The sequence below is a fragment of the Asparagus officinalis genome, chromosome 5 (genome assembly GCF_001876935.1).
Source record: "Asparagus officinalis chromosome 5, Aspof.V1, whole genome shotgun sequence".
NCBI lineage: Eukaryota > Viridiplantae > Streptophyta > Magnoliopsida > Asparagales > Asparagaceae > Asparagus > Asparagus officinalis.
This window is the reverse complement of record NC_033798.1, coordinates 112325022-112351543: the sequence shown is the minus strand read 5'-3', so window position 1 is coordinate 112351543 and position 26522 is coordinate 112325022. Positions and strand designations below refer to the sequence as shown.

Here is a 26522-nt window from a genome sequence, read left to right as displayed (position 1 = left end):
GGGGGTATCTGTAGGCGTATAAAATTGCCTATAGGTCCCTTAGCACAGCTCGACGCCGATTTAACAAACGGACCACCGGGCGACGTATCCAAACAAGACCGTTAGCTCGCCAACGCTGAAGCCAAGCTATACGCAACGGAGCAGGTTAACGAGGCGACAAATCGCACCCAAGCATTGGAATGCATCCACTCGCACGCGGAATCAAACCAATGTTTAGGTGAATCACCGAGTCATCTAAACAAGAGCGAACTCGGATGAATCACGATCAAATCAACATCAATTCCGGACTCAAATTCAGAAGTTGATTTACTGCCATATCAGGAACCCGACTCACTGCCAAATCTGGAATCAAGTCAAAGAGTCGTTGCCAAGTCAATCAACCACACAAGAGAACCAGAACCGGAAACAAAGGACGAAACGGACAAACACCCGGGGACTCGGCCGAAACCGAACCACCCCAGGGTGGCTCGGCCAAAGCCGAGCCACCCCAGGGTGGCTCGGCCAAGGCCGAGCCACCCTGAGGTGGCTCGGCCAAAGCCGAGCCACCCCAGGGTGGCTCGGCCAAGGCCGAGCCACCCTGAGGTGGCTCGGCCAAAGCCGAGCCACCCCAGGGTGGCTCGGCCAAGGCCGAGCCACCCTGAGGTGGCTCGGCCAAAGCCGAGCCACCCCAGGGTGGCTCGGCCAAGGCCGAGCCACCCTGAGGTGGCTCGGCCAAGGCCGAGCCACCCATGGGTGGCTAGGCTCAGAACTGTGCAAATGCACAGTTCTGAGTGCCTATAAATAGGCCTTGTGCTCATTTGTTTCAGAGGTTGGAAATTTTGGAGAGAGGCGAAGCCCTGCTGGATTGAAGACTCAGATCTAAAAAAGATCACAACTTTGAAGGCTTGGAGACTTGGACTTTCAGATCCGGTGCTCGGCGATCACCAACGCCAAATAAGGCAGGAGTTCGAGAGGATTGGATTTGAGATCTACACGATCACACTCCGGATCTAAGCTTGGTTCTTAGATCCCGAGATTCGAGCGGTTGTTTCCTTGGTGAAACAATCCCTCCCGGCTATTATTCCCTTGGTGGAATATTACCCGTCATATCGTGTAGATCCGACCGGATCGAGATCACGCGGTGGTCCACGGCAAATAACCCCGGCGCAGGCAAAGAACCCACCAAAGCGAGCGACCGCAAAACAGGAGCTCGCGATGTTCGACACAAAAGGAAAAAATTGTAATCTTTACTTTGTTTTCTTTGATTTTTCATTGTAACCGGATCTTATAAAAAGACCGGATCTTTGTAACGCATAAAGTTGTTAACTGAGATAGCAATGATATCAACAATGAAGAAAGCTACGATTTTCCCCGCGAACAAACAACAAACCAAAAAACCAACCTGGAAGGAAATCACAAACCCAACAACAAACAAGAACTTCTTTTAGCAACCTGGAATGAAATCACCAACCCAACAACCAAAAACAGAAGGAACAACGTAGAGAACACCATATCAGCAACAACAAGAAACCACAAACCCAACAACGTAGAGATCAACCAACAACCAGCAACAACAAGAAACCACAAACCCAACAACCAAACTAACCAACAACCAGCAACAACAAGAAACCACAAACCCAACAACAAGATCAACCAACAACCAGCAACAACAAACCCAAAAAACCACCAACCAGCAACAACCAGCAAAAACCAGCAACAACCAAACTAACCAGCAACAACCAAACTAGCCACAACCAGCAACAACCAACAACAACCAGACCAGACCAACAACAACCAGGTCAGAACAACCAGCAACAACCAACAACAACCAGACCAGACCAACAACAACCAGGTCAGAACAACCAGCAACAACCAACAACAACCAGACCAGACCAACAACACCAAACTAGCCACAACCAGCAACAACCAACAACAACCAGACCAGACCAACAACAACCAGGTCAGAACAACCAGCAACAACCAACAACAACAACAACCACCACCAACAACAACCAACAACAACAACTACCAACAACCCCGAGCACATGTTGTGTTTAGCTTAGGGCTCGGAACTTGGTCAATATCATCATTGTTAGCCATCCAATGCAATATCAATAGATATTGCAGGTTGCTAATCTCAGAAAAATTGACAATCATCATAGCCTAAAAATAAAAAAATCAACCTGGAAAACCAAATACCTAAATGCCCCAGAGCAATAGCCATCCAGTACAATGTGTACACATTGTAGGTTGCTTGCATCTTAGGAAATATCCTGCATTCACAAATGTTATTACAAAAGTTAGTATTCCACAAAATGATATTAATCATGGAAGATAAATATTACAAAATGGAAGCAAATAAATACTTACTACATATTACAACAATATGTTCCATCATCATAATGTTCCACAAACACAATAAAAACATTATCACCAAAAGTAAGTGGATTTCACAAGTATGTTAGAAATGAGAATCACAAAATACCACGTAGAGACTTCTTCTATCGGTCTTCAACCCCCTTCGTTGAGAAAGGTAGCAATCATCTCTTTTTGACCAACCGATGATATGCCCATAAATAGTCTTGCTTCATGCTCATTCAAATATAAGTGTCGATAGTATGTATCTAGCTTTTCAACACTAAAATCTTGTAAATGAGCATATATGACCGTGGATAATTTCTCGGTCCAATGCATATTTACACACTTCATGTTTGCGCTAAATACATCTATCTTATCCACCATTTTTAACATGAGCTCATCTTCTAGGTTGTTCCTACGAGCCTTTCCCTTAGCAACACATACTTTTGCTTTAGAACTTGATATGGCGGGTGTTTCCTTAGGCGGAGGAGTGTCCTCCTCATCTATAATGTGTACTTGAGGGGATTGTGAGGCAAGTAAAGGCGAGTCACCATCATCTCCAAGATTTATGGACTCACTACGACTAAATTTTTTCCAAGCATCACATGCAAATTCTCCTCTAGCTTGATCATCCCCGATGATAAGGGAAAGATCATCGTAGTGAGTCAAGGGTTTATTGACATATTGTCTAAGTTTAGCATTCTTAAAGCTCTTGTCCTGAAAAGTATAATTGAATTATGAATGATGTGTTAAACTTCTCATTAATATGTTGGGAAGCCATATGAAAAGCGGTTCTCTTAAAGCTTTTGTCGGGTTTGTAACCCTTTCTTACCATGTCGGCAAGAAATGGAATGAGCTCATCATCGTAACGGGAATCCCAGAACATATGTTTGTTACCTTTAAGACCTCCAGTCTCACTATTTTTTTTTATTTGTTGATGTGTTTTTCCTCCTCTTCTTTGGATTTGGTGATGTTTCTTCCCCTCCTTCTATGAGCACCCGTTTGGAACCTGATTCGGGAGTTGAGCCATAACCACTAGTGGGAGAAAGTTGCACCCCACTAATATTAGGACTATGGAATTGTGTAGGCAAAGTAGGAGAACTTAGCATGCTCGTGTATGACCCAAAATGAGGGTGCATCGGGAAGTAACTGCCATCATGGAATGGCATGGTGGGAAATGCATGAGGTGGTTGCCCAAAGTATGACTGCTGAAAAGGAAAATACCCACTATCGCCTTGATGCAATGACTGAGGGGGTTGAGAGGGTGGAGGCTGAGATGGCGCTACACCCTTACCTTTATGACTATATTTCCCGTTCAATGATTTATTATCAGTCATCACTAATTAAGTCAATAAGAACAAATTGAGTAGATGAAAGATATTGCAAAGCAAAATATAAGAACATGAATACATGATTGATATTGCAAAGCAAAATATAAGAACATGAATACATGATTGATATTGCAAAGCAAAATATAAGAACATGAATGAATAGCAAAATCTAAAAAGTGGACAAACCATCAAATTGTCACTACATACATGAGCATAAATAGAACAAATATGAGAATTAAGTCTCAGTAGTTACACCATGATTATACTTATCACAATAGTCCACCCACATCGCCCAAGCAATGTTATCTCTAAGGGTCTTCCACTCATTTCTTGATTCAGTTTGTTCTCTTTGAGTTTGAGTCTGAGTAAAATCAACTAAATTATTATCATTCTCATTTGTCACCTCACCATCAATATCTTCATCAATTTCGGACTCGCTGAGTAGTTCATCGCTTGGGTCAACAGTTGCGATGAAATTATGAAGTATCGTGCATGCCAATACGATATCTACTTGTGTAGGAAATGGATAATGCGGCTTAGCACACAAAATCTTAAAACGATTCTTCAATGTGCCAAATGCAGATTCAATCTTAGACAGCAAAGAAGAATGTCTTAAATTGAATAATTCCCTTTTATTCTTAGGTGTTTTACCCGAATGTTCTTTCAAATGATATCGAACACCACGGTATGGAGATATGAAACCTGGCATGGTAGGGTACCCAGCATCACACAGATAGTATTTGCCTACAATTTTATTAAAACAATTGTTAAAGAAGTCAATTTTGCATATTAAATTTAAAATAGTATAAGTTAAATTTTTATATAATTACCATCATAGACTTTCAATCCATGTGGCTGTGGTCTAGATAATGCATCTTGGAGAATCCTAAAATCATTTGCAGACCCCTCCCAACCTGCTAAGACATATGTGAACAATTTGTCTGGGGTGCAAGCTGCAAGCACGTTCTGTGTAACACCTTTGCGGCCTCGAAATCGTGCAACAAGATTAATCGGAAGCATTGCATCAACATGAGTCCCATCTATCATACCAATGCAATCCTATAATACGTGTATCACATTACTAAGTTATCATTTATTTTCATTGCTTATACATGTAACTGTGGTTAAAATGTAGATATACCTTGAAATAAGGATAGTATAGCTGGTTGTTAACGATCTCTTGGGGAGTATCATTGATGGCTTGTCTCATGTAGCGTCCACGCAAACAGATAATTGCTTGTAAAACCTTGTTGAAATATCTACTGACTGTCTCCCCTGATCTTATGAAATGAGATCTCACAATGCGATTTTTAGATTTATGACCCAAAATATTTAGTGTCATGATAAGTTGTTCTTCCACTGATATATTCCTTGAGTCTTTTAGAAGCCTATTGTTCCTCATTATACTTACTAGCTTAACAAAAGCACCACTCCGCATTCTAATATAATTCACACAACTATCACTAAAACCATTATAAATACGCTCTATATGTTCAATTCTAGACCTCTCTTGTCTTTTTTTTTCCTCACTTGGACCACGACGTATAGATTTACGTCTAGCTTGCATTCTCCTTATGAATGTAATTATTATAACAAGAACATATAGTGCTGCACCTTGAACCACATTAACAACACTTTGTTCATCGGTACAATCCCCATCACCATCCATCTACGATGCAAAAATCAAATTGAAATAATTAATATACCTACCAAGCATTCACATGCAATGTCAATAATCAAAACTTAAATGACACATAACAAGATCTAAAGTTAATTTTCAGTTAATATTTTCATCAATATTTTCAGTTTCTTTTACGACCATTTAAGATAATTGTCAGTTCATTTCTGTTCTCTTTTCAATTATATTTATAATAATTAATATAATTTTTACTTAATTATAATAATATTTGAAGGAATATTTTTAGTTAATTACAATTATATTTTTAGATAAATTTCTGTTAATTTCTAGATAACTATAGAAAATGCAAAATTTCATCCTAAATAATTCAAATCATACAAAATTTTTAACAAATCAATTCTGAGTTGAGAATCATACCTTAGGTCTGAAATCAGTTTCCAGGAAGATCAAAGTCGGCAAAAAACCCCAATTTTTTCCCAATAAAGGCGCTGATAAAATCCAGCAAGCCACGAAATCCAGCAAAACCCCCCAAATTTTAGCAAAATCCAGCAAAACACCAATAAATAGGAGCTCCCGCAAGCCACGAGAACTTAGCTTCGGACAAAATCAACAGTTTAGAACCCCCGCAAGCCACAAGGCGCTGATAAAATCCAGCAAGCCACGAAATCCAGCAAAACCCCCTAAATTTTAGCAAAATCCAGCAAAACACCAACAAATAGGAGCCCCTGCAAGCCACGAGATCCCAAGATCGGACAAAATTAACAGTTTAGAACCCCCGCAAGCCACGAAGAGAACCCCTGCAAGCCACGAAGAGAACCCAAGGCGCGAAGAGTGAAAAAGCTTGGCCTTCTTGTTTTGATGATGTTGGGAAAGAGGAGGTGACCCTAGCCCTCAACCGTGTTTCCCCCCATTTACCCGAGATCTGACAATAGTACAGATCGGGGGCGATTTCCTCTCGTTTTCGAAGGAAATGGGGCGAAGAAAAAAGTCCGATGTGGAGGGGATTTCCGCGGCTGGAGGGACGAGGGGGAGAAGCGAACCAAAGATGGGAAACGAAAACCCTAGAATGGGTTTTGTCGATGTGGAGCGGGTGTCAGGAGGAGAAAAGTGTTTCTACGGGGTTTTAAAGCGAACCAAACAGCCCCTAAAACCCTAATACCCTATATCTCTCCCTCCCTCCCTCCCTCTAACCTCCTCTGTAAACGCGCAGCAGGGCTAAAATCCCGACACGCTCTCTCTCGCTCTCTCAACAAACCATCAAACAATTCCTCTGGTAAGGTTCTGTTTTATTTTTCGTCTATGGTTTTAGTGATAAGTTTAGTTTAGTTTTCATTTCTTGAGTTGATTCTTCTCTCTGTCAATTACTGGGAGCTTTGACCTTATTATCGTACCGACCGACTGAGCCCATGATGCCCATCCCTTCTCTCCTCTCCTCTCCTCTCCTCTCATCTCCCTCTCACTCTCTCATCTCTTTAAAATTCGCGCACGCGGGTGATGCTTGGATATGTAGCTCTTCTCCTGGCCACAGGGCGCTTACTCCGACCAACTTCAATCTACCCCTCGCTTATTTACTTTATTTTTTTAAAACTATTTACTTTATTTTTTTTTGTTAATTAACCTTAGAGTTAGGATGTCTATCTCTTTACTGTAGAGGGGAGGTCGGGAATCACTCAAGCAGGTGAGATTTGGGTTGAATTTATGTAAGGTTAATTTTGAATGTGATAAAGTAACACCTATTCGAACAGATTCGAGTCATCCAACCTTGAATAAAAAGAACTAATTTTATTATGATTTTGTATCTTGTTTAGATCATTTTTATCTCGGATTTGTTTGTATCTTGTTTAGATCATTTTTATCTCGGAGTTGGGTGTCTCATTCACATGTTTCCTTCAGTTATCTGGTTTTAATTGACAGCCTTCGGAAATTTGACCAGTTTTCCCCTCTATCCCTGACCCTCGTTCCCAACTTCGTTAGTTGCTAGGGACCGCTGTAAGAAATATATGGCCTATGTGTCATATATTAAATTGAGTGTAAGGTTTAAATAATATTAATACTATTATGAAAAGTACTTAATATGACCATGTAGTTAATTAACTAACACCCATGTCTTTAATCATGTAGTATAAGGTTTAAATATATGGCCTTTTTTTTAAAGTTATTTTTTGAACCATGGACCTCTCACTTCACACCCAAAACTCTTACCACTAGGCTACTCCATGTTGGTTCATTTGGGTATGTTGTATTATACTACTTATGATGTTTACAATGAAAGGATGCAAACAAGTTATTTACTATTGTTTATAGTTCATCAATGTGAAACACAATTGAAAGAAAATAGTTCAATATGATGTTTATATGAACATTATGAGAAAACTTTGACAATTTAAACTATATATTGTTAGTTACCAAAGTGGCCAATATAGAAGTTTGAAAGAAATTGTGTTATAAAATTGTTAAGGTTACTCACTTATATCGATGCTTGTAAATGATTAAAGGTAATTTTAGTTCATTATTATAGGACGTTTTAATCACCCAAAGGTGGATTAGTTGTTCATATAATTAATGAACATAATTGTTGGCATCTAGTATACTATATTAGTTGTATTTTTATATCCAAAGATGTTAAATACTTCTGAGTAGAGTATGCATGTAATTGCCAAATTATTGATTCTTTTAGCATCAAAATTATTGTTGTATGTCTTTGTATCACCCAAAAGAGAACATTGATATACATTTATTGGTTTGAATCTGTTTTATGTGTTTACAAATAAATGTTTTAATGTTGAGTATTATATAATTTTGCAGTATCTGTTCCCGTTGCTCTTCATTCGCATGCTTCGTCTGTTACATTGTTTAATGGACATAACTTTCCTGATTGGAGTGAGCAAATCCGATTTCATTTAGGTGTATTGGATCTGGATTTGTCACTTCAATCAGAGAAGCCAGCTGCTATTACTGATGCTAGTAGCGATGAGGATAAGATCTTCTATGATGCTTGGGAAAGATCGAACAGACTAAGCCTAATGTTCATGCGAATGAGTATTGCAAATAACATCAAGTCGACTCTTCCCAAGACTGAAATTGCTAAAGAATACATGAAGTTTGTGGAAGAGCGCTCTCAAACGGCAGATAAGTCTCTAGCATGGACATTAATGGCCACCTTAACCACCATGAAGTTTGATGGTTCTAGGGGCATGTATGAGCATGTGACTAAAATGACCGATGTAGCAGCAAAGCTTAAGAATTTGGGGATGGCGGTGGATGAGAGTTTTCTGGTGCAGTTTATCATAAACTCATTGCCACCAGATTATAGCACTTTCCAAATGAACTACAATACCATGAAAGATAAATGGAATGTGAATGAGCTACATAATTTGCTAGTTCAGGAGGAAAGAAGGCTTAAGAATAGAGTAACTCACTCCGTTCATCTCCTTGGTAATCAAGGAACTGAAAAGAAGGCTAGAAATAAGAAATGGAAGGGTAAAAGGCCACTTAAGGAGAATGGTTCTTCCTCCAAAATCCACAAAAGGGACTTCAAGAATGACAAGTGTCGCTTTTGCGGAAAGCTTGGTCACTTCAAGAATGATTGCCTGAAACGTAAGGCATGGTTCGAAAAGAAGGGTAAGTTTAATACTTTCGTATGTTTCGAATCTAATTTAACTGAAGTTCCTTATAATATCTGGTGGATTGATTCTGGTTCTAATACGACCCAAACCACAAATCCACAAACCACAAATCCACAAACCACAAACCCACTCATGTTTCCAATACGATGCATGGATTCCTTACGACCCAAACCACAAATCCAAATGAGAAGTTCGTCTTTATGGGAAATCGAGTGAAAGCTCCAGTTGAAGCTGTTGGAACTTATCGCTTGATTTTAGACACTGGAGCTCATTTAGATTTGTATCAAACTCTTTATGTACCCTCTGTTTCTCGTAATTTGATTTCTTTGTCTAAGTTGGATTCAACAGGATATTGCTTTAAGTTTAATGATGGGTGTTTTAGTTTGTACAAACAAAATTGTGTTATTGGTTCTGGTATTTTATGTGATGGTTTGTACAAATTAAAACTTGATAATCTTTTTGCTGAAACTCTCTTGATAATGCATCATAATGTTGGAACTAAACGTGGTTTAGTGAATGAAAATTCAGCTTACTTGTGGCATAAACGTTTGGGTCATATATCCAAAGAAAGATTGACAAGATTGGTAAAGAATGAAATTTTACCAAACTTGGACTTTTCTGATTATGGTATTTTTGTGAATTGTATAAAGGGAAAACAAACAAAACACACAAAGAAGGGAGCCACAAGAAGCACTAAGCTCCTTGAAATAATACACACCGATATTTGTGGGCCTTTTGATGTTCCATCTTTTGGTGGAGAAAAGTATTTTATCACCTTTATTGATGATTTTTCACGTTACAGATATGTCTATTTATTGTATGAAAAATTTCAATCAGTAGATGCCTTAGAGGTGTTTATTACTGAGGTTGAAAGGCAATTAGACACAAAAGTAAAAATAATTAGATCCGATAGAGGTGGTGAATATTATGGAAAATATGATGAAAGTGGACAATGTCCAGGCCCATTTGCTAAATTTCTTGAAAAGCATGGCATATGTGCTCAATACACTATGCCAGGTACACCACAACAAAATGGTGTAGCAGAAAGGCGTAATCGTACTTTATTGGAAATGGTTAGGAGTATGATATGTAATTCATCTTTACCCATTTCATTGTGGCTGTATGCCTTAAAAACTGCCATGTATTTGTTAAACAGGGTTCCTAGTAAGGCAGTTCCTAAGACTCCTTTTGAGTTATGGACTGGTAGGAAACCTAGTTTAAGGCACCTGCATGTTTGGGGTTGCTTGGCAGAAGTAAGGATTTATAATCCACATGAAAAGAAATTGGATTCAAGAACAACCAGTGGTTTTTTCATTGGTTATCCAGAAAAGTCTAAAGGGTATAGATTTTATTGTCCTAGTCATAGTACAAGAATTGTTGAAACTGGAAATGCTAGATTCATTGAGAATGGTGAAATCAGTGGGAGTTTGGAACCACGAAAAGTGGAACTTCAAGAAGTTAGGGTGGAGATCCCTTTACCTGTAACTTCTTGTAAAGTTGTTGCTCCTCCTATTGTTGAACAGTTAAACAATAATCAAGAACAACAACCTAATGACCAAACAACTCACAATGAAGACAACATCAATGAATCTGTTGTAGATGAACCACAAGTAGAAGAATTAAGAAGGTCCCAAAGACCAAGAAGATCTGCTATTTTTGATGATTATTTGGTTTATCTACATGAAGAAGATTTTGGTGAAGGAATCGATAAAGATCCAGTTTCGTATTCACAAGCCATTAACAGTGCTAATTCTACGAAATGGTTAGATGCCATGAACGATGAGTTAAAATCCATGAAACATAATGAAGTTTGGGATCTTGTTGAATTGCCCAAGAACTGTAAAAGAGTTGGGTGTAAATGGGTTTTTAAGACCAAACGCGACTCACTTGGCAATATTGAACGATATAAGGCCAGACTTGTTGCTAAAGGTTTTACTCAGAAAAGTGGTATTGACTACAAAGAGACTTTTTCACCAGGTCTCTAGAAAAGACTCATTAAGAATTATTATGGCTTTGGTTGCTCATTATGATTTGGAGTTACACCAAATGGATGTGAAAACTGCCTTTCTAAATGGGAATTTAGAAGAAGTGGTGTATATGAATCAACCTGAGGGTTTTTCCATTAAAGGAAAGGAACACATGGTGTGTAAACTTAAGAAATCAATATACATACTTAAACAAGCTTCCCGCCAATGGTATTTCAAGTTCAATGATACCATTACTTCTTTTGGATTTAAAGAAATCATTGTTGATCGATGTATATATATGAAGATCAGTGGGAGCAAGTTTATAATTTTGATTCTGTATGTTGATGATATTTTTCTTGCTACTAATGATCTTGGCTTGTTATATGAGACCAAGAAGTTTCTCTCCAAGAACTTTGAAATGAAAGATATGGGTGAGGCAACCTATGTGATCGGGATAGAAATGTTCCGGGATAGATCACAATGATTGTTAGGATTGTCTCAGAAAGCATATATTAATAGAGTTTTGGAGAGATTCAAAATGGAAATGTGCTCATCAAGTGTCGCTCCAATTCAGAAAGGTGATAAGTTTAGCCTTATGCAATCTACGAATAATGAATTGGAACGCAAGCAAATGGAAGAAATTCCGAATGCATCAGTCGTTGGGAGCTTAATGTATGCTCAGACTTGTACCAGGCCAGACATCAGTTTTGTTGTTGGAATGCTAGGTCGGTATCAAAGTAATCCGGGAATGGATCATTGGAAAGCTGCAAAGAAAGTGTTGAGATACTTGCAGGGAACGAAAGATCATATGCTCACTTATCGAAGATCAGATGATCTTGAAGTGATTGGTTATTCAGATGCAGACTTTGCTGGTTGTATCGACTCAAGAAAATCAACATCCGGCTATCTATTTCTTCTAGCTGGGGGAGCAATCTCATGGAAGAGTGCGAAGCAATCTGATATTGCTACGTCCACTATGGAAGCAGAGTTTGTGGCTTGTTATGAGGCTTCCATTCAAGGGAATTGGCTGCGAAACTTTATTTCAGGACTTGGCATAGTCGATAGTATTGTCAGGCCGCTGAAAATTTATTGTGATAATTCTGCAGCAGTCTTCTTTTCAAAGAACGACAAGTATTCTAAGGGAGCAAAACATATGAGTTTGAAATACCTTGTCATTAAAGAAGACGTTCAAAAACAAAATGTGTCAATTGTACATATTAGTACGAAACTCATGGTTGCGGATCCGTTGACTAAGGGATTGCCTCCTAAGACATTTATTGAGCATGTCGAAAGGATGGGCATTACCAAAGGTCTTAATGTTTAGTTTATGAATTTGATGTATGACACCTTATGTATGTATTATTTCTGACATTTATCGATATCCTGTTTTCTTATTGATTGTGTATACATGAATGTTTTCAGGATTTAATCTCTAATGACTTTTCATTTATAGATCATTTTAAGTAGACAATTAATATTGTGGTACTTTGAAGGAATCATGTTATTGAATGATATGAAACCGCCATGACTCATATTAGTCTATACTTAATAATGATGTGATGATATTACCAATGTATGAGAAATTTATCCTTATAGTATATATGTATTATGAATTTATTTAAACCGTTATGAATAATTCTGCCACATGGCCAAGTGGGAGAATGTAAGAAATATATGGCCTATGTGTCATATATTAAATTGAGTATAAGGTTTAAATAATATTAATACTATTATGAGGATTATTGGTTATGGAAAAGTACTTAATATGACCATGTAGTTAATTAACTAACACCCATGTCTTTAATCATGTTGATGGAACATGTGTGGGTGGGTAGTTTTATTAACTACCGGATAGTTGCTCCTCTCTCTTCCTATAAAGAAACCTAAGCACATAATTTCTCTACACCATCAATTAACTTCGAAATGAAAAGGGCTTGGTTTTAAAGAAGCATTAGAGAGAGAAAGCAATCTTCTCCAAAGTCTCAATTCTCTAAGGGTTCATAGCATGGCTCAAGGTATGGTCTCAAACATCTTATATTTGTGATTATCATGAAGTTCTACGATCCATGTCTTCTAATTAATCATAGAGGAATTGTGATTATGTTTACAATTGCCTCCTCCACCTCCAGCTAACCCCACGGTCGAACTCGCCGCCGTCGCCACTGAGAGCGTCTCCATCGCGGCGAAAGTCATCGTCTCCAGACCCCTGACCAAAGGTATTCATATATCTTTTCAACACTCAAATCTTTTCTCTCACTCGCTTTTCTTCTCATGTCTTCTTCTTCCTCCCACTCTCTTCTTTACTTTGCACGAATTTATTGTAAAACCCCTAATTTGTATGTTTATTGGCTTTGATTTTTTGCCCTACTTTGTATATGAATCTAACTTGCCCTAACTTTTCTCTTTAACTTCACTTCCTCTTTCATTCTGCACAATTAATATTGTATTTTTTTCTCTAACTTTATTTTAAGTGTGTGATTTCGCCCTAATTTTTCCTTCAATGACTTCCGTCAATCCTGCTCATTTTTGTTATTACAGGGGATTTTTATTTTGTTTATACTCCAACAGTTACTTCCTATTCTGTATATATTCGTGTGACATTATTAGTTGAGTGTAACAAACTCATATGATTTAATTAATTCAAATAAAAATGGATTTTTTTGCAAAGTATGAATCAAGGTCAAAAAAGAGACTGACCTCATATATAGTTTGTGTAGCCTAGTTACAGTGGATGATGTCCGGCTAGTGGCGGGTGGCGGAACTAATGCTTGTTGGTGTGTTGGTGGTCAAACTAGTGTTGACTAAAAACTAGCAATGATGTTTTCAAAACACTTTTTAGAAAAAAAACACCACAGCATGATGTTTTTATAGAAAAACACAACAAGAAAAACACATTGATTACCAAACACACCTAAGCTTGTGGGTCCTGTTTTTCAGTGCAAAACATATTAAAAGTCTGGAAACAAACAGCCCGACAACTATGAACAATGGATACTGATATCAGTGTTTTAAATATCAGCGATATATCAGATATTATCGGCGATACATCGGATTTTCCAGCTTGCCGATAGGATAACATCAATCTGTAGTCGGTTATCGTTTTAACAAATTATCGGCGATAAATCGTCGATAACGGAGAATATCGCCCGATAATGTGCGTTTTTTTATCGGGTTTATCGGCTGTGGTTTGAGTTAGGATGTTGAGAATTGATACCCGACCCGACCCGTTTTCACAATAAAATGGAAACTCAAGAGTCAAAACCCCTTCGTGAATCCAGCCACTTCAATCCCTAAATCTTCATCGCCTCTTCGTCGCCTCTTCCGCTCTTCGTCGACTCTTCGTCAGCGAATCTCCAGCGAATCTCCAGCCTCGAGTTCGTGAATTTCTTCGTCACCTCGACTTCGTGAATCTGCAGCGAACCTCGTCGTCGAACTCCCGCTAACCTCGTCGTCAAACTCCAGCAAACCTCACCGTCGAAATCTCGTCGTCGAACTCCAGCGAACCTCGCCGTCGAACTCCAGCAAACCTCGCCGTCGAAATCTCGTTGTCGAACTCCAGCGAACCTCGCCGTCGAACTCCAGTAGGATTGATGTATCATCTCTTCTTCGTTTCTTCTCTTCTCTCCTTTGTATTTTGGTTTTATTGTATTTTATAGCTGATGTTTATATTTTCCCTTAAGTTGATTGGGTATTGTTCTTTAAATAGATATTATTACCCGTGACCGTGAGTCTGTGACTTCTGAGACTTGTATTACTGACTATTAGACTATTATGTTGTGAGACTTGTATAAGAAATTTGTTAAAGTTAACTGTAACTAATTTTTTTTTAACTGCAACTAGTTTATAGAGACTTGTTGTGACTTGTGATACTGTATTACTAATTTGAGTTAGGCTGCCGTTCTCAATATAAGTTTTTTTAACAGTAATTAATTTTTAATCAATATAAGTTTTTTCACTGCAATTAGTGTATAGAAAATTTATAATTAATTTTAAGAAAATACTTGTGTGTATAAACAAATTTAACTGTAATTACAATTAAATTTGAGCAATTAGTTTTAACTGCAACTAATTTTTCAATGCAACTACTTAGCTAATTATAAGTTTTACAACTTGAATCTGCAGTTAGTTTACAATTGCTATTTTAATTTGTCTTCCTCTGTTCCTCACTTCATTCCTTGAAAACTTGATGTGATTTTGATCTCAAGTCTGCAACAAAATAGACCTGACTGATGTTAGGCATAAAATTTTATAACGTGCAAAATAAATAAAATAAATATACAATTGTGTTTGCTATTTTATTTTCAAACTTGTGTTCACGGTTCACTATCTCTTAAATGTTGACAGGACAATGTCTTCTGAAGGCCAAGCGTCTAATAAACTTGTGTTTTCTATTTCATTTTGGTATGTTTATATTTCATTAAGCATGGTTAGATTTACATTTTTAGTTATTATATTATATATATACCATCTACTTATCACTCCGATAATTACTACTTATCCCCGATAACCGATACTTAAAACCTTGACTGATATTACCACATTTGTAACTGTTTGCTTCTTATGGACTTGAATATGTATGAATAAGATGTCCTAACACTTTATCCATGTCTACTAGAAATAATTTTGACTCGGTTATTTACTGGCGAATTTGAGAGCATGGTGAAGTGGTTATCAAAAGGCTTCATGATCTGTAGGAATCTGCTGCAGCTGATAAAAATGAATACCTACACTAAATGCTGACACACATTTTACATCTATTTTTTTTAGAAAGTAGATAGAGTATTTTCGCAAGATCCCAGCAAATGGGATCAAAGAAGCAGGATAATAGAAGGATGCTTCAACCCCTGGGAGTTGTGTGGTCTGGTTATAAATTGTGCTGAAATAAGATCAAGTTGGGAATGTTAATTGAGGAAGCCTTCAGAGCTGAGACAAAAATCATCAAACACTGTATGTACTTATTTATATGTATTTTTCGCTTCCTTTTCCACATCTTTTTTGTCTTTGTTCCCACATTCAGCTGTATTGGGGAAAATCGTCTCAACTACATTGGCAACCTTCATGGCTTTCTTTGACATCTCAATCCAAGTTCTTCTATTGTGACCCTCATCTTAGTTGCATTCCCAATAATAATTCTTTTACTCTTGGCTCATTCATCTGTCTTCATTGCACATTTTTAAACCACCTTGAGCAAGCCTAAGTTGTCTAAACCTCAATTCATTGATATCTAAAACACAAATAATTATGTATTGTAAATCTAATAGTATATAAACTATGAAATATGTAGTGTTATAAATGACTGCATATCAGCGTGCGCCTCTTGGTGTTTTAAAAAATTTCCATGTGCAGCCACATCAAGTAAATATAAAGGTTATATTTAGTTTCTCAGAACAAATGCATTTATGGGTTGATCAATGATGTAGGACCCAGATCCAAATCATTTCGCTTTTTATTAGTGAATTGGTCATTTGATTATTAACTCGATATTTGTTATTACTTGTTACTCTTGGTGTCAAATTTTTTTATTTTGTGAATTTTGACTTTGGCTTATTTCCCTTGACTTATGGGGGGTCATGGATGCTCATAGAACTGATAATACTATGTATAAGGTTGTGTTTTCTATTTATACATTTTTTATATCTTAATATTCACAAGAGCAGTGAATCCTTAGGTTATACTGTATATATGCTATATTGTACCCTTGTATCATGTTTTATGTGATAGATATTAGAATCATAATTATGCTGGAAAGTCAAAGCAACGTGTTTCCTACATATGCTTAGGGTGATGTGTTTCATGCGGTGTAAATGAATATCTGGCAAAGAAATTAGTTAGAATAGTGTTTTGTTAAATTTCCATGCCGAAGGAACTATACATTAGTTATTTTTTTTGGAGGGTGTGTATAGAGTACAGGAGTTTCTTTTAATTATTTCTTATTTTCTCTGTGAAGCTTGCTTTCTGTGTGTATTACAACACTTCTTTATGAATATAGATTCTCTTTGTACCAATATTTTGCATCCATCTTCCTCATCCATTCAAAGAGAATAAAAGGATGGAAGAGGAAGATTTTGGTATCTAATTGCTGTGCTTGTGTCCCCTAAATGAAAACTGAAAAATAAAAAATGGCAGAGAAGAAAACAAGAAATTGGTAATGATACCACACTGTGCTCATGCCTACAGGATAAATAACCTTTTATACGAAGTGTGCATCTTTATATCGAATACTTTCCTATTTCTGCAGAGATCATGCCGTATAGCCTCCTTTTTGAACAATAGCATAGGTGATGGATATAAAGGATTCAATTGAGGATATCCCAGTGCAAGATCCTCCAAGTGACGAGTTCTCTGCTGTTGATCTCACCTGGACCAAATATGCTGCTACAGAGCATAATGTTGATGATGTAGCTCTTATTCCTTATGACCGAATTGATGCTTTCATAAGTGGGGAGTGTTCCAATGTTGAGTGTCCAACTCGTTTTCACATTGAGAGAGGAAGGAAAAGAGACAAGGGAAGCCCAAGGGAATATAAAAGCGATGAATATCTTGTATATAGGCTGTGAGTCCTCGATCTTCTTTCGTTTTTCTTTTTAATGCTTTTCATTTGTAAATATTTTTCTTTCTTATGGAATATAAAAGCGATGAATATCTTGTTTATAGGCTGTGAGTCCTCGATCTTCTTTAGTTTTTCTTTTTACTGCTTTTTATTTGTAAATATTTTTCTTTCTTATGGAATATACTCCTTTTCTCTTTAGTTATTGGTGTTCGTTCGGACCTGAAAATTATGGAGAGGGAGGTTCTATATTGCCTAGCAGAAGGTATAGGCTCAACACAAGAAATCGTGCCGCTCGACCGCAGTCAATGCGTGGTTGCAATTGCCATTTTGCAGTGAAGCAGTTATATCATCGCCCTTCGCTTGCACTTATTATATATCATGAAAGGCGTCATGTGAACAAGTCTGGAGTTATATGCCATGGCCCTCTTGATAGAGATGCTATTGGCCCAGGTGCGAAGAAAATTCCTTATGTGTGCAGTGAAATCCAACAGCAGACCATGTCCGCTCATATTACCTTGGGCATCCTGAGGAAAATGTTATTGCTAGACGTGCAACACCTAGAAGGAATCCAGCGTTACTGTGGTTCAAATCCTCAAGTCAGTAGTCTTGCTTCTCAATATGTTCAAAAGCTGGGAATGATCATTAAAAGGTCTACTCATGAACTGGATCTGGATGACCAAGCCAGCATTCGTTTGTGGGTGGAAAAGAACAAGAAATCTGTGTTCTTTTACCAGGATTCTTCAGAGTCTGATCCGTTCATTTTAGGAATTCAAACTGAATGGCAGTTGCAACAGATGATACGATTTAGTCATCATGGACTTTTAGCATGTGACTCGTCATTTGGGATAAGCAAACTCAAGGTATTTACCCAGCATCAAGTTTTAGTGAACGGTATTACTACCATTGATTAGCTACACCCCTGCCATTTACCCAGCTTCAATTTGATAGCTTGCCAAATATCTAACAAGTAATTCATCCTAGCCATGCCATCAGTTACTCTCCTGTCTGCAATTAACAACTTAATTAAAGTTTTAATGAGCTCCCTGGTTATTTTTTGTTGGTCAATGAACTCCCTGGATTTCATTTATGCTGGAGTGAATTCTGTTTCTGCATGATATATGTATGAATTGCATTAGATAGACAATGCTGCTTTTGTTGACACTTTGACGGTTATTATACCATCTTAAATGTTTTCATATTTTCCCTGCAGTATCCATTGTACACACTCCTGGCATTTGACTCGAGGCAGCATGCTCTTCCTGTTGCATGGGTTATAACTCGGACCATTACCAAGCATGATGTATGTAAATGGATGAAAGCGCTTGCGGATAGAGTTCGTGCTGTAGAATCATCTTGGAGAATCAATGGCTTCATCATCGATGATCCAGCTTTAGAGCTTGATCCCATCAGGTACAAGATCCTTTACTATTTTAATATTGTTCTTTGCAGTATTTTTGCAACTTATTTGGTGGTTTTGCAGGGAAATATTCTGCTGCCCCATTCTCTTCAGTTTGTGGCGTATTAGGAGGTCATGGCTTAGGAACATCACCAAGAAATGCAATAATATTGCAGTTCAGCGTGAAGTATTTAAACGCCTAGGAAAGGTAGTGCACAACATCTGGAGTAGAATAGATCCGATGGCTTATTTGGAAGAGTTCTTTCAAGATTTTGTTGACCAAACTGCCTTCATGCAGTATTTTAAGGGTTGTTGGGTGCCAAAATTAGGTAACCTGAAGGCCATTTCTCGACTAATTTTCTCTGCTTTGTTTATTATCTTCCTCATATTCCTTACCATGTTATTCATGTTAGAAATGTGGCTTTCAACTATGAAGAGTCTACCACTGGCCAGCCAGGAGTCATGTGGAGCGACTGAAGGATATCATGTAAAGCTCAAGCTCAAAATATATGATGATTCACATCTTGATGCCCTCCAACGCGTGGACTGGTTGGTACACAAGTTGACGACCGAGCTCCATTCTAGTTACTGGCTTGATCTCTATTCAGATGAAAGTGGATCATTTCAAACTGTAAAAGAGGAATACATATTATCTACTTCATGGCACAGAGCGTTGCACATTCCTGATGACGCTGTTTCATTCGATGACAAAGAGCACCTTTTTGCAAAGGTTATTAGCCAGAAGGACAACACCCAATCTCATATTGTTTGGAATCCGGGTTCGGAGTTTGCATTTTGTGATTGTTCCTGGTCATTGCAGGGAAACTTATGCAAGCATGTAATTAAGGTAAACATGCTTTGTCAACATGAGAATTATCCACTTTCAATGTCATACCAGTCATTTCAACAGATTCTTCTGAATTTTTGGAAGACACCCGTTGATGATTCGCTCATGCTCGATCAATCAATGGCATGGGCTACACAAATACAAGACAAGATTGAAAGGTTGACGGAGCTCATGACTTCAAATAATATTGCTAATGTGGCAAATAGTTTACCATTGAAATGGGTTAGTAGAAAAGGAAGAACATCTGTTGGCAAGCCTGCGGAGGGTCCTCTTGCTCTTCCTGCTGTTCCAAAGAGCGTTCTTGCTCAGAGGAAGAAGTCCAGTAATAAGAAAAAGACCCGGAAGAGGAAGAGGTTGTCTCGAATTACTTACTACTAGTGTCATTAATCAATTTTATTGTGATGCTGTGATCGACTTCCTTTTGATAAACTTTGATACTGTTTCAATTTGTTGTCATTATTCTTTTGCTCGGAGGAGCCGTTTGCATCTATCTGTATGTTGTAGGCTATTGATCTTTTGTGTAAATTTGTTGGCATTATTCTTTCTTCAGAGGAGGTGTTTTGGATCTGTATATTGCAGGCTGTTGATCTTTTGTGAGATTAATATGTATTCTTCTGATAGCGTATTAGTCAATTCTGGTTTCATACGTCCAAATTTGAAATCTTGCAGATCACAGTTTTATCAGTGAGCTTGTTTGTGTGAATCGGAAGTCAAGAAATGCGGGCGGATATAAGTCGATAACTCTTTGACTGTCTGGTTTTTGAGCAAGCAGTTCTTCCTTGCACAATTAACAAATCTTAAGAGGGCGGGGTCTGATTCCACGGTTGTTCCTCCGACGATCAAGTCAGTGATTTGCTTGAGTGGAGAAGTGAAAAGAATTGCAGTAGTTTTTAAGCTCCAAGAGTAGTAGTAAAAGTTTACTTGTAATTAAAAATAGTACATTTTTATAGTAGGGGCATGAGGGTAGAAAGGTAATTTCCGTCGAGTATGGGATGACGACCACATTAGCCCCAACTTTACAAGTGTCGGCTGACGAGTGGAGAAGAGGTCATTTCGGTGATTAATACAAAGTGATGGGGGTGTGCGATGCCAACATGGTCCGATGTGTCATAAATATTATTGGGGGCAAAGGAATAATAGCGCTCATAATGCATTTAATGATATTTATTGCGAGGTGATTGATTATCAGTGCATAGGAAGAGGCTCGAGGCGTTTTGTTACCTTTCTACTCCCCGAATGGTTGAGAAGTACTGAGTCGTCCTCACAAGATGCCGGCCGATGAGTTGGCCGAGTGGAGTGATTAGAGAGTCAATTTAGTCAGGGGTTGATGTGCAACGCCTTTCGAGTCGTCGACATGTAACGTCTTTCGAGTCGTCAACACATGACGCCTTTTGAGTCGTCATCGCAAGATGTCAGCGTGTCAAGTGGACCAAGTTGGGCCACTGGTTGTCTTGAGATGTTGACTTCATTATGCATAATGTGGGAAATTTGGATTAGAGATTATTTTCCATCACTTGAAAGGCTATAACAATTATAATTTTTAAAATAATCTTCTAACCAATGATAAATAGTATAGATCATTCCATTCTATGGACTATTATGATTGAATCTCTAATTTTTTGGCATACTAAGAAAAAACTAGCACTATCTGGTTTTAGCGGGGTAGCTGTATATAACCCTACTGATAATTCTTCATATATTTTAATCTTTCTGGATTGTTCTATTAGTATTTGTTTGTAAAAATAAGATAGTCCCACATCAGATATTTGAGCATTCTTTTAGAAGTTCAAAAGCTTTTCATGATTATTGGGATTTGATAAATTATTAAAAGTACAAATTTCTAAACTCGCGTGTGAGTAGCGTGAATAATGCGCCATTTTGAGCGATTATTAGATGCACTTAGCACTTTACACGCTTGTCGTTGCTGCTTAAATATTCTAACTTTTTAATATATATATTTTGAATATATTATTTTTAATATTATTTTAAAATTTTAAAAATATGAATAGACAAGTGGCTGTTAAAAAGTGTCTGTTTGTTTCAAGAGGTGTTTTAAAAAGTTATGACTGTTGAAAGCACATTTTCAAACCTATAAATAGTTTATAATTTCATATATCTTAACTTCAGTTCTTTTTTAAAACTTTCCTGTCAAAAACATCTGTAATACTATAAACTTGCACAACGAATTAGTGAAAAACTCCAGATTTGCTTGATGGAATTTTTATTTTCTGTTGTATCTTGGGAAGAAAATTTGTCTTAACCCGAAACAACTTTGAATATCAAGTAGGGCAAATATTTCTTTAAGGAAAGTGTTTCATTCCTCAGAATTTCTGTCTCCTTTATAATTTTTATAACATGTTCTAGTAGAAGACATCCACCACAGAATACTCGAACATGGAGAAATTGTAGAAAGTCTGATAATATTGATCAACATAACCCATTTTGATCTAGGTCAACAAATATGTTAGAAACGATGCAAAAAAGGGAAAAACCAGTTTATTACTGAACCAAATCCCGCTAGCAATAGAAAACTCTTGGCTAATAAAATCGACTTATTTTTAAAGAAAAATTGCTTCAAGGCCTCAAAACCCAAAAAGTCATGTGCTCCAGCCCCTTCAATTATTTGTAATGTGCTACAACCTCAAAATTCTGAAAAAAAGTTTGCCCAAGCCCCTCCATCATGACTCCAGCTCATGTTTTCCTAAAAACCCAATTTTACCCCTCCCCAAAATCACTGTCATCTCCCCCAAAATCACACTTCTTCTTCCTCCTCTTCCTCCTCCGTCTCCTTCCTCCCTCCTTCCTCGCCGCAACCGCTACTCTCTCCTCCGCCGTCTCCTTCCCACCCAAAAATCACATGTTCTTTTCTCTTGTCGAAGCGGGTCACCGGCCGACACAATGACACAAAGCTCCATTTGACGGCGCAAAAGGGGGATCTCGCTGCTGTTAGGGGGATTTTGGGGGAGGTTGCTGCTTATATGACGGGGACCGGGGTTGAGTTTGATGCAGAGGTGACAGCCATCAGATCGGCGATGGTGAATGAGTTGAATGGGGGGGGGTTGGGGGATCGGGAGAGGATCGAGGAGACCGTAGAGGAGGCGATCTGGTGGCTGGAGGGGAACCAGCTGGCGGAGGTAGAGGAGTTCGAGCACAAGCAGAATGAGTTGGAGGAGGTCTGTGTGCCGTTAATCGCGAAGATGTGTCAGGGTGGTGGAGGAGCTGATAGCGTAGGGATGAATAGCGGTGGTGCTTCAGGCGGTGGTGCAGGTGGTAGCGGCGGTGGTGGTTCTGGGCCTAAGATTGAGGAAGTTGATTAAGATTTTGGTTCATTTTAGGATGGTTTTGGGTCGAGTGCTTGTTTAGTCTTTTTAGTTTGTGGTGAGTCCTACTGTTCTGTTCTAGTTCATGGGTGAATAATGTATGGTATAGCAACGAGTATTAGTAAATCAAAATTAACTTTTGTGTGTATGATGGTTAAATCACAAGAGGATCAAAAACTTGTTCTCTCTTTATGTTTGGAAGTTAGAGCTTTATTCGTGCTTCTTGTTAACCTTTAGCTATTAAGTTTTACCTAAAATATGTGAACTATAGCTGATTAGATGTTAACCTTTAGCGTTCAATGTAAAGTATAATTGCATAACTATTAATTTTTTCTTTTAAATGTTAAGTTTAGTACATAGACTGTTAAGTTTAGTACATTGACTGTTAACTTTTTTTTAAAATGTTAAGTTTTGTTAATTAACTGTTAACTTTTACCTAGTACATGTGAACTATAGCCGATTAACTATTAATTAGGAGTTGTTCCATATGGCCCCGTTTGGCAAAGGGTTAATGAAGAGGGGTTAAAGAGAATGATTAATGTACTTAGCCCATTTGATAATCCGAAGGACTAAATTATTAACCCGTTAAATAAGTTTTATTTTAGCCCTTATGATCAGTTTTAGTGTTTGGGAATAACAATGATTTTGACTATTTTCTTTATAATTAGAAGGGTTAACTCTTATTCCATCTAAATAGGAGTATTAGTAAACCCCTCATTTTGAGGGGTTAACTCATTTTAACCCCTCTAGAGGGGTTAACTTAACCCTTCTATATTTTTTATGTTTGGCAAATTATGGAGGGTTAACTCACTTTAACCCTTATATAGATTTGTTGTGTTTGGCAGGTTAAGAAGGGGTTAAGTCTCCTTAACCCCTCACTTAACCCTTTGCCAAACGGTACCTATAAGTATAATTGAGTAACTGTTATCTTTATTCTTTTAAATGTTAAGTTTTGTGTTGTACATGTGAAATATAGCTGATTAACTATTAACCTTTAGTTGTTCCATATAAAGTATAATCTGTTAACACATTAATATAGTTATCAATTTACCAATTAAGGTTAACATAGTTCTCATTTAACGTGTTAATGGATTATGTTAACATGTTACTGTAGGCTGTCTAAAAATCACAATAGATAGCTGATTCTCCATCAAACACCGATGATGGAAGTGACAATCTGACGACTTCCAGAAGGCTACAATTTGAAGACTTTCACGTAGATCGCTGAAGGTTACAATCTGACGACCTTCACGACAACCGATGAGAGCTCTAGTTTAACAGCCTTCACAATCAACATCGAGAGTTACAATCTGATGACTCTCATATATCAGAGAGCTAAAGCAAAGATTACAAAATGACGATCTTTGCAACGCTTCGACAGAAAGAGACTACAAATCGACGGTCTCTTCAAATCAAACTGTGGAAGTCCTCCCCGCACACCAGCATCAAGACGCATCGCGTTCATAGCCAAGAACGCAGCTCAAACGTAGCTTCCAAATCGCTGCAAACACAACCAAGACGCAGCTCTAATCGCTGCCAGACGCAGCTCTAATCGCTGCCAGACGCAGCTCAAATCGCTTTCCAATCACTGCGTTCAAGCTTCCAGACACTGCGTTTGGACACAGAATTCATGCTAGAATGCAGGATCTGCGTTTGACTCGTTCAAACACGAGCTAAACGGTTCCAAAACCGTTTCCCACGATCTGAGTGGATCACAACTCCACTCAGGAGTGATTTAAGGGGCGGTTACATCCCATTAGCCCCACTTAGGAGCGAATTAAGGAGGTGGTTACACCCCTTAATCCCCTATAAATAACTGAAAATCAATTCAGTTCAGGTTCGGTCGGTGGGGACTCCTTGGCAGCAGAGGCTGGATCTTTCGGGAGCGGGCTGTTGGAACTTCTTGGCTAGTCAACAGGATCCTTAGAGCATTTCTGGAGCTTTAGAGATCGGCAACAAGATCTTCTTCATCCTTGGCTTATAACCGACTTTCGGTTAAATCAACTCTTTCATAGAGTTTCAAACTCGTTCAGAGTTCTCCACAACGTCAAATCGTGAGGAGAAGATATCGTTCCAGTGAAACAAGACATCGGATCGTCAACGAGAAGCAAGCTCGACGCGAGCATTCGAGGGAGGCATCTCATCGCCACCGTGAAGAACCCAGAATTAAACAAAGGGGAGAATCCAGATCATTCTTTTCTCTTTTGTAATCAGGAAAATCCAATTGTAACTGAGATTAAAGGAATACAAATCAATTTTCCTTCGTTTTTTTACTGCAAATTTTTCCACAAACAGTTACTCAATCTGTTTATATATAATAGTTAACATAGTTAACATGTAAGCTGTGATAGTTATCAGTTTATATATAAACAGGTTAAATCAAAATGTTAACATAGCTACATGTTAGCTATGTTAACATTTTAATTTAACCTGTTTATATATAAACTGATAACTATCACAGCTTACATGTTAACTATAATATGAACGCATGTTAAATGTAAAAACTACCATGTTATCAGGATAAGGGTGTTAGTTAACAGATTACAAATAATAGTTAACGTATAATAGATTATAGTTAACAATTTACTAAATATAGTTATCAATTTAGCATCCAAAGTTAACATGTTATCAGTATAACTTAACAAGCGAACTGCGAAAGTTAACATGTTATCAGTGTAACTTAACAAACGAACTGCAAAAGTTAACATGTTATCAGCTTAACTTAACAAACGAATTACGAAAGTTAACATGTTATCAGTGTAACTTAACAAGCGAACAAAGAAAGTTAACATGTTTCCGATGACATAACAGATAACATATATTCTTTATATACTTGTACAATGATGACTGATCCAATCAGTACAAATACTAAACATACATTGAGCAAATATACACTTTGCACATTCATAAATATTTCACATAGTCCAGAGGAGGAGAAACTAATAAACTCTTCAATAAACTCTTCACTCTCAATTTCTTAATTTCTTCTAATAAAACTTATTTATATATTAGTAATAAACACAATCTTCACCGACACGTCACCATGCGTCAAATGCTTCAACGCTCTCTCTGGTCAGCAATCGTGACCCCCAACCGGAAATTAACCTTCGCCGACGTCGCTGAGAACGACGGCGGAGTCGTCGGCGCTGTCGACAAGCAAAAAGTCGAGTTTTTTGAGCCATAATACATGTCCAAAAGCTCATCAAAGAGTTTTTTGAGCAAACAAAGAGTTCAATAGCTCATCAGATTCCAAAAGCTTAACACTACATAAAAACAAAGCCATAGTACATGTCCAAACTCCATATTACAGCAAAAAGTTGAGTTTTTTGAGCCATTTCATCAAACAAATAGCCACACATACTCTAACATAATTACCCAAAACGCAAATTTTTTTTCTCCACCGAAGCATTTCGTCAAGCACCAGGTTCGCCCTTTTGCTTATTCACAGAAAACCAAAACAAAAAAATCATCAGCAAAAAAAGGGGAAATTCGCTCCTAAAATGCAAAAA

General features: G+C 37.8%; 3 protein-coding genes across 5 annotated transcripts; 2 read left to right on the top strand and 1 right to left on the bottom strand.

Annotated features, from left to right (window-relative positions):
• On the bottom strand, positions 3904 to 5337 carry LOC109842392. The gene is made up of 3 exons (XM_020411273.1): positions 4810 to 5337; positions 4499 to 4727; positions 3904 to 4412 (listed from the first exon to the last, which is right to left on the bottom strand). Exons 1-3 carry the CDS (start codon positions 5335 to 5337, stop codon positions 3904 to 3906), a joined length of 1266 nt encoding a protein of 421 aa, XP_020266862.1.
• LOC109840725 lies at positions 14166 to 20264 on the top strand. Of its 3 annotated transcripts, none has more exons than XM_020409467.1 (7): positions 14166 to 14492; positions 17139 to 17453; positions 17650 to 18310; positions 18661 to 18860; positions 18931 to 19175; positions 19260 to 19693; positions 19778 to 20264. In XM_020409467.1, exons 2-7 carry the CDS (start codon positions 17182 to 17184, stop codon positions 20069 to 20071), a joined length of 2106 nt encoding a protein of 701 aa, XP_020265056.1. In that variant the 5' UTR covers positions 14166 to 14492; positions 17139 to 17181; the 3' UTR covers positions 20072 to 20264. The 3 variants fall into 3 exon arrangements, with proteins under 3 accessions (XP_020265056.1, XP_020265055.1, XP_020265054.1); XM_020409466.1 differs by adding an exon at positions 15668 to 15847 and having other exon boundaries at positions 19260 to 20264; XM_020409465.1 differs by having other exon boundaries at positions 19260 to 20264.
• Positions 22672 to 23010, top strand: LOC109842391 (allergen MAG29-like). Its single transcript, XM_020411272.1, has one exon. The coding sequence runs from the start codon at positions 22672 to 22674 to the stop codon at positions 23008 to 23010; it is 339 nt and encodes a 112-aa protein (XP_020266861.1).